This window comes from Tauraco erythrolophus, chromosome 6, assembly GCF_009769465.1.
Source record: "Tauraco erythrolophus isolate bTauEry1 chromosome 6, bTauEry1.pri, whole genome shotgun sequence".
Lineage (NCBI taxonomy): Eukaryota > Metazoa > Chordata > Aves > Musophagiformes > Musophagidae > Tauraco > Tauraco erythrolophus.
In genome coordinates, this window is record NC_141470.1 from 26,514,031 (window position 1) to 26,526,048 (window position 12,018).

Below are 12,018 nucleotides of genomic sequence, written 5' to 3' on the forward strand. Positions count from 1 at the left end.
TGCCGACTGCCTACGGTATGCACTGCTGAAGTACAAAGTGCTTAGAGTTTCTGAGCAGCATGTCAGGTGTGTTACAGGGGGACAAATTCAGGCCCAGAAAGTGACAGTGGTTAGCAAGAGAAAGTACGAGGGAGAACTGAAAGGGAACTTGACAAACATGCAAAAATGTGCTGAGAAGCTTCATGATGTTTCTAGTCTTTGAGAACTGATGGTCACAATAGGAGGAAATTTCCTTTAGAGAAACACAACTGAACCCATAAAACTTAATCAGGTATTAATTATTAGGCACCATTAAAACCATCTGCATGTTTATTGTTGGGTATTCTGTAATTAATTCACTGCACACTTCTTGAATCTTGCAGTAGTAATTCTAGGCTACAAGAGATCTGAACAGAGCTTTGCTCTACTACACTGACACCTGTTAATAACTCTTTTAAGGCAAGTGATTTAGGCAAAAAGGGTATTAGATTTACTCAGTATGTCAACATTTTAAAAAAAAGTGTATGATGTAAATCTTTTGTATTTAAGAGAACTGTGATTGTGCCTAACATTTCTGCTTGAAGAAATATTTTAGAGAGGAAAATACAAATCTAAGAGCTATGTAACTAGAACAGGACTCCCAAGTACTGTCAGAATACAGCTACATTCAAAACACCACACTGAAATAAGTGAAGATAAGGATTTGCTTTAGATGTTTATTAATCCAAGGAGATCTTCCATAATAGAAAAAACAGAGGCTTTAAATTTCCCAGTCTTCCTTTAGAGCTGCATTATCCTTGAAAATGGAATAGATAAGTGCAAGTTCTAGGAGGAAGATCAATTTTAAATTTGACATAAGTGTATCACTGAAATTGATATATTGCATCACAAAATGCACTATCACCACCAACAACAATGCAAAATTGTTTTGCAATTTATATAAATACATTTTTTGGAACAAAGGAAAGCAAAGTTCTAGATCCATTCTTTAAAAAGATGCTCCTTGCTAACCAGTCTAGTGACACATAAAAGCACCCTTGAAGTACGACTGTATTCCTCACACCATGGTAAAATTCTTCCCTTGACTTGTGATTTGAAAAATGTAACTGTTCCAGAAATGACAATGACACTAAATTGGTGATTTCCCCCTCATTTTCTCATCTGCTTTGTATATAGAGCCTTCTCACTGCTGCTCTATCCTATCTTCTGCCATGAGGCAAAAGTGTCTCATCTGTCCTAAAAGGCTGTCTTACAATTTCTGGGACGCATAACAAGATAGGCAGATACCCAACAAGCAGATGTTCAGAAATTATTTATGTCAAACTGGGCGTTTTTCAAGGTCAAGGAATGCACAGGAAAAGGCATGCTGTAATTATGTCTGTCACCTTTTTCTACAAAAATAAAACCTTGTCTAGAGATTATCTTGCAGCCAGAGTACACCTGTACGTGCTCATGAGTTACGCATTTACAAAGAAAAACAGTTCTGCCATCCATACTTGGCCAGTCAGCTAAAGATTCAAAAGTACTACCGTGGTTCTCACCACTACTGTAACGGATACTCTGATTCAAGGCTTAATTTTTTAGGCTTTTTCACATCTGGTGCAATATCCATCCTTTTAAGTCCACAATTTGCTTTTAAAGTATCCCTTTGGTATTTGGCTAGGGCAACGTGGCATTAAAGTCCTAGCTCAGCCTCTCACATTAGCACTCTGTCTGCAGGGAATTGTATTTGCCGAAGAAAGGCAGACCAGAGAGGAGCGACTGGAAAAACCCATTACACCTGCTCAGAGAAGCGCTAGCGGTCGTGTAGCAAAGGGAAGGCAGAGCATGGTGTTGGTCAGCTTGTCAAGGAAACCCCAAACCACGAATTCCTGCTACTCTGCTGATGCAAAAAAAGAAAACACACCACACAAACCAATTTTCTGAAGACTGCATTTTGAGTATCATAATATATATATGTGCATTTCATTTTTACAGATATAAACTCAGTTTATTTTTAAACTGTATTTAAGTTTTGGAGGCTTACATTAAATTAAGGTAGCTTGTTTAATATCAATTGTAACAGCAGGTGACATTTTTATATAAAAACAGCCAAAAGGAAAAAAAAAAACCCAAACATTTGATTTAAAAGACCTGACACCAATGATCTCAAGGCAAGATCAAAAACCTATGGATTTTTGCTTTTAGGAAAGAAAAAGGGGGCATTTAAGCCAACCCATTCACAGCATCTCCCTGCTGGCTTCTTCATACAGTGGTTTCGATAGTGGTCCCAGAGGGAACTGTATTTTGCCTCTCTAGCTAAAATACTAGTTACTATAGCAACTTTGAAGGAAGAAAATTGTGGCTTCAAAACGGAAAGATTGGCAAAACTTCAAATACACTGTCTGGATCAGGCAGACAACAGTACACACTAATGCTGGGAGTGCAAAAAGAGGGGGAATGAAAAGCAAGAGTAGTGCACCTGCACTACCACATGCTGGAAAAAGAGTATTTTGCAAAATTAGGGGGAAAAAAATTCATTAATAGACTATAGTCCAGATTAGCCAAATTAAATTGTTGTGCATTTAACAGATTGCATATATAGATGTTTGATCCATGCACTTCAATTGACTCTTAAAAGCAGATGCTTCACATGGTATTTACCTGCTTTAGAGAAGGTAACTTTTTCCTCAGTGCTTACAGTACACATTTGTATCCAAATTTCACCTTGTACAGTGAGATCTTTAAGAAAAACAAAAGACACGGAGGGTGTTTTGTGTTGTTTTGTTTGGTTGGTTTTTTTTAGCAGCAATGAAATATCACTAACCCCTTTTTACATAACCGAATTCAAGTCACAACCAGAGGTGACTGCACCACAAAGTCACCAGGTACAAAACTGCTAGTTCATTTTAAATTAATAACTTGAAATTATTTTCCCCCAATACATCCCTTATTTTTTATTTTAATTTTTTTATAAACAGCAAACATTTTGCTATTTTTGTACATAGGCTAGCAGGCTTGTTTCAATATGAAAGTGCTAATTCATTTACAGATTTATCAGTTATGTAGTGCTACATTAAGTGTCCAATATTCTACATATGAACAATCTTGATAAATGGAAATGATGAAGATTAAGTAAGGCTATCTGATTACCTTATCTTATTTACATTAAAAGAATAGACACCCAATAAGGAGGGGAGAAAAGGGAAATAAACTGGGCAAATACTCATACTGCCACAGGTGTAAAAATTAAGTCTGCCTTCTAGCTTGTCCTGTAAATGAGACATTTTAAATAGTCCTGCAGCCCATGCCTGTTTTTTTTTTCCTCAGAAAAAGAAAAGCTGCCTTCATGACATCCCCTCTTGTTTTCCGATTTCCAAAGTGTGTCATTTGAAGCTTTAAATTCGGATTCTTCCTATCTTCAAAAAACCCTCTGGTTTGCTTTCCAGTATTAGGTTGCATGATCAGGTCCCACTTCTGGGGCTTTTGTCCAATCTATCCATCAATTAGTTTAGAGTGAGTTGTAGATAACATGAACCAGTTCTGGAACCACTATTGGGAGGAACACAAGCTCTTCACTACAATCACACAGTAGCAGGAAAAGTGATAATTCAATTCATTCCTGGGGCAGGGCCTCCAAAATTAAATGAAGTTGGCACAACTGGAGCATTGAATTTGTATCCTCCATGCTTTTCAATCATTTTGGATTCTAAAACAAAACAAAAAACCAGAAGGAAGATATTTTAGTGCGTGTGTAGGGGAGAAGACAGATGAAGATTTTGTGACTGACCATTTGAGTCTCTAAGATACAAGTTTAATCTGGGGTTCCCCAAGAAAGTAATCAGCACCCACAAGTGGACGTGTGCCAGGCCACAACTGACATATGCACCGATTTATTTAATTTCTCAGTATTGTTATAGCTATGTTTAAATGAATTTAGATTTTAAAAAGCCTGCACTTTAGCTTTTGGACATGAGTATGTAATTTTCACACTTCAGAAATGGGACCTGCATGAATGCTGGACTTCCGAACTTGCCAACAGGTGCCCAATTCTTTCTGATTACCATTAATAGACTTCTTAGTCAAATCAATAACAGTACGTGTACAAAAAAGCAGTACACAGATAACAGCTAAATTTTCAGTGTTCCTATCCCAACTCAAGAATAGAAGCAGAAACAGCCACTGAAGCACCAGAAACAGACTTTTTAGTATACATGCATTTCCCCTCATATCCAAGCAGGTAATCTGGAGTTTAGGTTACTGGACCATGTAACATAATTCTGAGAGAAAACTACCAAGTTTATCACTTTTCATTTTCAATCAAACCTTAAGATCTTTAGGCACCTGAGGTCCACCGATCCATCACTGTAACTAACAGTGATAATTAAGCCATCTGTTTTTACTATCTACTTATTTCATCCTTTGAAGATTACTCTTAAGACTGTTTTTTATAAGCTCTAATACCTGGACAACTGAAAATTAAGTTGGTATAGAGTAGATAATGTCTTATTTCCAGTCTAAGGAGCTTTTTCTTACCTCAAAATAGTTGCACTTCCTCTGTTTCTGGGAATACAGAACAACTTGTATTATCGAGATAATCTGTATTTTGTCTCTGTTCCATTGGAAACAGGCCAAAAAAAATGTTGTCACAGCTGATGAAAGAGAACATGACCTAAGGAGCATCACTTTGCTCCCACCTGGCTCCATAGTGCAAAGACCACCAATCTCTTAGCTTGTGGAAATTCTTCTTGGCGACATTTATGAGAGATAATTATGTTCCAAATCCTCCTAAAACATGATGTCCCCATGTGTGGTATGTTGCCTAAATGGAGTATCAGGATGCTCTAATAGAACACAAGAATTTTCTGTAAGGAAGCCTACAGAGGATGCAAGCAAGGACAGGTAGCCTGGGCAGAATACAGAGAAATTGTCCAAGCAACTAGGGATCAGGTTAGGAAAGTTAAAGCCCTGAGAGAATTACATCTGGCCAGGGACACCAAGGGCAACAAGAAAAGCTTCTACAGGTATGTCAGTCATAAAAAGAGGTCTAGGGAAAACGCTGGCCCTCTCCGGAAGGAAAAGGGAGACCTGGTTACCTGGGATATGGAGAAGGCTGAGGTACTCAACGACTTTTTTGCCTCAGTCTTCACTGGCAAGTGCTCCAGCCGCACTGCCCACGTCACAGAAGGCAAAGGCAGGGACTGGGAGAATGAAGAACCACCCACTGTAGGAGAAGATCAGGTTTGAGGCAATCTAAGGAACCTGAAGGTATACAAGTCCATGGCACCTGATGAGATGCATCCAATGATCCTGAGGGAACTGGCAGATGAAGTTGCGACGCCACTGTCCATCACGTTTCAGATGTCACGTCAGTCCAGTGAAGTTCCCACCAACTGGAAATGGGGAAACACATCCCCCATTTTTAAAAAGGGGAAAAAGGAAGACTCGGCGCCACTCACACCTCTGTACCCAGTAAGATCATGGATCAGATGCTCCTGGAAATTATGGTAAGGTACACGGGGGAAAAAAGGAGGTGATTGGTGACAGCTGACACGGCTTCACAAAGGGCAAATCGTGCCTGACAAATTTCTATGACGGGGTTACAGCGTTGGTGGATAAGGGAAGAGCAACTGACATCGTCTACCTGGAGTTGTCCAAAGCATCTGACACTGTCCTGCACAACATCCTTGTCTCTAAATTGGAGAGAGATGGATTTGACAAATGGACCACTTGGTGGATGAAGAATTGGCTGAATAGTTGCTCTGAGTGCATTGACCAGTTGTGGTCAAAGGCTCAACATCCAACTGGACACCAGTGACGAGTGGTGTTCCTCAGGGGTCAGTACTGGGGCCAGTGCTATTTAACACCTTTGTCGGCGACATGGACAGTGGGATCGAGTGCACCCTCAGCAAGTTTGCTGATGACACCAAGCTGTGTGGTGTGATCGACACACTGGAGGAAAGGGATACCATCCAGAGGGAACTTGGCAGGCTGGAGAGGTGGGCCTATGTGAGCCTCGTGAAGTTCAACAAGGCCAAGTACAAAGTCCTGCATATGGGTCAGGGTAATCTTAAGCACAAGTACAGGCTGGACAGAGAATGGATTGAGAGCAGCCCTGAGGAAAAGGACTTGGGAGTGCTGGCAGATGAGAAGCTCAACGTGAACCAGCGTGCGCTGGCAGCCCAGAAAGCCAACCGTATCCTGGGCTGCATCAAAAGAAGCATGGCCAGCAGGTCAAGGGAGGTGATTCTGCCCTTCTACTCTCTTCTCATGAGACCCCACCTACAGTGCTGCATTCAGCTCTGGGGCCCCCAACAAAAGAAGGACATGGACCGGTTGGAACAAGTCCAGAGGAGGACCACAAAGACGATCAGAGGGCTGGAGCACCTCTGCTATGAAGACAGGCTGAGAGAATTGGCATTGTTCAGCCTGGAGAAAAGAAGGCTCTGGGGAGACCTTCTAGCAGCCTTCCAGTACCTAAAGGGGGCCTACAAGCAAGCTGGAAAAAGACTTTTTACAAGAGCATGTAGTGACAGGACAAGAGGCAATGGCTTTAAACTGAAAGAGGGTGGATTTAGATTAGATCTAAGGAAGAAATATTTTACTCTGAGGGTGGTGAGGCAGTGGAACAGGTTGCCCAGTGAAGTTGCGGATACCCCATCACTGGCAGTATTCAAGACCAGGCTGGATGGGGCTTTGAGCAACCTGATCTAGTACAAGATGGCCTTGCCAATGGCAGGGACAGGTTGGAATTAGATGATTTTTAAGGTCTCTTCCAATCCAAACCATTCTATGATTCTGTGATCTAGTTGCTTAAGTTAAACTTCAAAATCTGAACCTAACTTGCTCTATGAATAAGGAGCCGAAAAAACCCCGCACCCATTCTTTTTCATAAAATGCAAAGTAGTATATAATCTCATCAGTATGATGTCTAGTGCTTGACAGGTCACAGTTAAACTATTTTTTAACCACTAAAAGTGGACCATTCTGGACACTTAGAAGCTTTATGAGGTAATTTAGGCTGTTTTCTGGTAAAAACTATTTAGAAAATGTGCATTCTTACTACCAATCTTTTTACTGAACGATTTCTAAACTTCTATTTTGAAATATCTTGTAGTAATTGCTTAATAAGATGCAGGATATGAGACTGGGCTGATCATTCAAAATTCATCCTTGACTTTACGTAGTGATACATACTTGCTTACTCTCAAACACCTGGGAAAACTTGCCAAAAAAAAAAACCCCACCCTGAAGATCTGCCAACTTCCTATATTTTTAAACCCATATTATCTGTATTGAAGAATAACAATCTGAAAAATTTAATAGGCTTAATAATGTAGCTTTACAGATGGATACTGCTACCATAATTTGGTATTTTCCCACCCATAGAATCATTGTCTATTGCAACTGGACTAGGTCAAATCAGCAAATAATCTGTCAGCCACTTAACGTGTTTGTTACCACACCATACCATAAAGAGCTCATCCATGTTCAGGAAAACAAATCAATTGTTTTCAAATCTCAGCAATTATGACAAATTTGCTTTTATTTACTTGGCCACTTCATTTCTATCACTCCTTACACCTGTAGTATGCCATACACTTTGTGCATTGAAGCTTTGTGACCTCACAATCTTAAAGAGGTTCCAAATGTGTCTGGAGTGTAAAACAACCCTGCTTGGTGAAGCCATTATCAGGCTTGAATTATAGGAATTTTCTGTATTATTCTTCTTGAATACGTAAACAGCATTCAAACAGTGAAAGAAGCAATTAATGGTATAAAGGGGGAAAAATACCATGTGCTGCCCGCCTCTGATCTGCCAAAGTTGCTATGTCCTGCAATTGTTTTCTTTGTTCTTCATTAAGACCCTGTGTCAAAGCTTGGTACCACGCAGGATTACGATTCTGAATTGCTGTGAAAGAAAGAAAACATAAGCAGAAGGCAAGTGTTCATTAAAGCTTTCTGTAACTCAAAGCTTACTAACTCACTACCATTTTAATCAGAATAATATTCTGTTAGGGTTACATAATTCAAGGCTTACTTAAAAACATTAATACAACCTCTGACCTTTTCCCTCCCACTATAAATTCATTCAAGCGTCTCCCCCTGCTCTGAAAGTTTAATGTTGGCTTCCTCTTTCCAAAGAAAGAACTTGTTCCAAGTACATATTGGAAAGCCTATTCAGAAGCTTTCAACAGATTCCAGTGTACAACTGTATACACTAAAGTTAAGTTAAAATATAACTTGTTGGCCAGGAAAGGAAATAGTTACTTACTCTGAAAAATTGTTTTAAATATCTGATATTCATCAATAGGGTTGTCTTCATCATCAATAATCGTGGAATACCCTTCCAAAGCAGTCTCTTCAGCATCATCTTCTTCCCAGTCTTCATCATCTCCATCTTCACCTGCCTGTTTTGCTAGAATTTCTAGGTATTCTTGACCATCTTCATCAATGTCATCTTCATCACTCCCCAATTCCTCTGAGTTAAATATCACACAGAAAAAAGTTTATCTCAAGAACAACTCTTTAGGGACATGACAGATTATGCAAAAATAGCAAAGGAACTGGTAACAGTATAGTGCAGACTAGAAAGGGAGAAGCTCGTTAACTCCTCTCCTAGTGCCATGGTCTTCCCCCCAGACACTGTTCCCTCACTTACACCAAGTGTGTAAGTGGGAAAGGAAAATGTTATTGTCATAAAAATGTATATAGAAATACGTATATACAGATAGTTTGGAACAGCACTTGACAGAACTTTAAGCAAAGCAATATTCGTGCTCCAAAGCAAGTCTGAAATAATTTGATGAAAACGCTTTTAAAGGCACATTCAAAGGGCTGTTGAAAAGAATGCTTGAGAAATACAAACTCTAATAGTATGAATGATGTATAATGACAATAGTCTGGAGAGTCCAGAATTCAGCAGAGATCAAAACCAAACTGGGCTGTGAGTAGACTGGTGAAAACCAACAGATATTCCTTTGAGTGTGGAAAACTGTTCCAAACAATCACTCACAAAAGACATCAGGCTGATGATGGAAAGATAAACATAGGGAAGAAGAACTAAAAGCTTAAGCAGAGTAGAGGGAAAGGTGGAAGAAGTTTAGATAATTTTGAACTTCACATAAAGATGATGGCAAAAGATGTTAAAGTTTGTGAAACGACTGTATGAAGAAAGTCTATAAAAGCTGATGAAGTTGAGATTACATTAGCCAGGGGATGGGAATCGCAAGAACTGTCATTTTCAATACACAGCTAAACCAGCAGCAGCTCATTTGTTTGTTCAAACTGTACAACAGATTAGAAGGATTTCTGGAAACTCATTCTACTGACTCTTACCCCTCACTCTAATGGGAAACATGCCCCAGTAATAATTCCTTTGAGTAATGGCATCCACACACAAAAAGCGACCTTGATGTGACTTTGAAGAGTCTGAGCCCAGGAAGTTAGTTTTTAAGAGGGACTGGAAAGTAAGTCAGGAATACTTGAAAGTCATTAAAATATGTCCAGTTTTCTAGTTCTACTGCAGCTTTTGATTTTTGGAATGAGGGAACCTGAAAGAATTCCACAAAGGAACTCACCATTTCCATCACAAAAAATTGAAAAGCACCAAGTAACAGCAGTTTCAGTTTCCATACCTGTTTCCTCATCTTCTTCAGCTTCATCATCATCGTCGCTGTCATTTTCATGCTCTGCATGACAGGCATATGCTCTTTTCAATCCATTAAATAAAAGGATAAAAGCTGGCAGGATCTGGCCAGCAACTTGATTTAAAACCTGTGGTATTTGCTCCAGATCAATAAGAGCACACAAGCCAAGCACGCACATCTTTCTATCATGAAGTCTACAAAACGAAAGAGAGAAAAAGTTTTAAGTTTTGTTATGATTTCCAAGCAGGTAATATAGAAGTTATTCTACCACAGAGAATAATCTTCCACATTAGAAACACTTACCCCAAGAAACAGTCGACATCATTAAGCCACTGTGTTATGAAGTGATTAGTGACAGGCTCCACATTATTGGGAAAACGAAGATTTTCCAATGTATTTAATAGTAGATGAGGATTGTAATACAAAGCAGCTATGGCAACCTGGAGGCACATTGTTCGCAGTTCACTTGTTTTCACTTCTCTGGTCAATCTCTCTAACGCAGCTTCCACAAATAAGGGTATGCACTGAAGAGTGAGAACCGTTAGAAATTTAGTGATCAAAAATAAATTTTGTAGCTCTGTATTTCACACTAAAGCTGAGAAATGGCATAAAAACCAGTCTGGCACAAACACAGAAGACAAAATGTGAATAATTTTTCAATTGCCAGCAGAATTCATATATGAAGATTAAATGAAAAGGTGAAAACAGTTAATCTACTCCGAGCACATGGATTTTGTGACATCATGCACAGTAGGTGTAATTCCTGGTTCTATAATCTTGTTTTAAAAATGAAAAATAAAGGAAACGTGCACACTAGGAAGTCCAGACAAATCAACTTAGTCTTTTTTAATATCCACAAAAAAGTCAGGATATATTAACATTCCAAGAAAACAGCTATTCAAAGGTGTAGTCTCTTCAGAGATGCCAACTGAAAAAAAATTCACTATAGATTTGATTTCAAATAAATTAAAAATTAAAAGTTTCCAGGGACCATATCCACAAGTATTAAAAAGCAAGTAAAAAAATGTTTAAATAGCTATTATACAGTGCTTGTCACATTCACAGTGGAAACACACAAATTCATCTCAAATTCCAACTTCCCTATGTGCGTAATGAAGTCCCTGGTTCCTCTATGACATTAATTTGGATTCTAGGAACTTCGTTTCCATTCTTATTTATTTCAAGCATAATTTTCATGAAGTATTCACAAGAATTAATTTAGAATATAATGAATGGACTTGTAGAACCAAGATGCTCCTAAACCAGTACTGTTCCAGATTCACAAAAACACTACATGGAGTTTTGCAGTGTCCTAAACTCTAGAGACAAAGCGTACAGTAACTGTCTCTGCAGTGCTGTTAACTGAGCAGTTGAACATGTGACATTGAAGTAGAAGACAGGATTCTTAGTCACACCACACAAAATTCTCAGAATGGAACTATGTTAATACATAATCAATTCATATTTGAGAATACAATCTTTTTTAAAATATTAGTTACAGCAACCAAAGTTGTTACCAACCTGATCAATGCCACGCCCTTTACACTGAAGAATAATTACTTCTAACAGTTTTGCTGCATGACATTCTGCATCTTCTCCAGCAACTCCTGTAAGGACCTGAAAAATAACAGTTCCTATTGATGACACCTCTTTAAGAAGTATTTTCTACATACTGCTTTGCTTTGAAGTACTGATATAAAATCACCTACTTCATTACAATGCTGGCATAAAAATCCATCAGTGGAGCAGCGAGATCTACAGCAATGGTTGAGTGTCACAACTAGAGACTGAAGCATTGCTGAATGTGGGTAAAACTCATCTACATGTACAAATATTCGATAACTCTATGGGTGCAGAACTTACAACAGTAACAGCTGCCACTTTGCAAAAGTTTACTTCCATACACATTCAGGTACTGAATTTTGTAAAAAATTTATTTACAAATTTAGGATTTCCAATGGGAGACCAGGCAATATCTAAAACTTCTGTGTTAAAGATTCACTGTGCTCAGCTAATAAACACTAATCACTAAGAGACTGCAACAGGCTAATTTTCTTTTTTATATATGTAAAATGTTCGAATATTTACAATCAGCCTAATCAGCCTGGCTCCAACTTGCTAAACATTTCAACATATTCAAAATAATTTCTCAGGAAATACCATGGGCAGGGCAGCTGACAGTTCACCATAGTTCTATATAGGCAGAACACATGATATCCAGAAGTAGAAAACTGAAAACTCCACAGATTGCTATTAGAGATTATAAAATATTAACACCATCTTATAAAGCAGTATTCATTTCCTCACATAGGGCTAACATTCTGGAAAGCTTTGTATTCTCCATACTAATTGGATAAAGAAAGCCCTGTTGGCAGCTACCTATAATACACAGGAGCTGAGAAGCTAAGTT

At 38.7% G+C, this 12,018-nt stretch overlaps 1 protein-coding gene across 1 annotated transcript in view; it reads right to left on the bottom strand.

Annotated features, from left to right (window-relative positions):
* Positions 1-347: 347 nt before the first annotated feature.
* IPO7 (importin 7) overlaps positions 348-12,018 on the bottom strand; it is a 45,275-nt gene continuing 33,604 nt past the window's right edge. Inside the window, exons 20-25 of the mRNA XM_086614157.1 lie at positions 11,130-11,225; positions 9,912-10,132; positions 9,597-9,802; positions 8,234-8,440; positions 7,754-7,870; positions 348-3,667 (exon numbers count right to left, since the gene is read on the bottom strand). Of these exons, the coding sequence (XP_086470283.1) occupies positions 3,570-3,667; positions 7,754-7,870; positions 8,234-8,440; positions 9,597-9,802; positions 9,912-10,132; positions 11,130-11,225 (945 nt within the window). The 3' untranslated portion in view covers positions 348-3,569. The remainder of the gene's footprint in view (positions 3,668-7,753; positions 7,871-8,233; positions 8,441-9,596; positions 9,803-9,911; positions 10,133-11,129; positions 11,226-12,018) is intronic.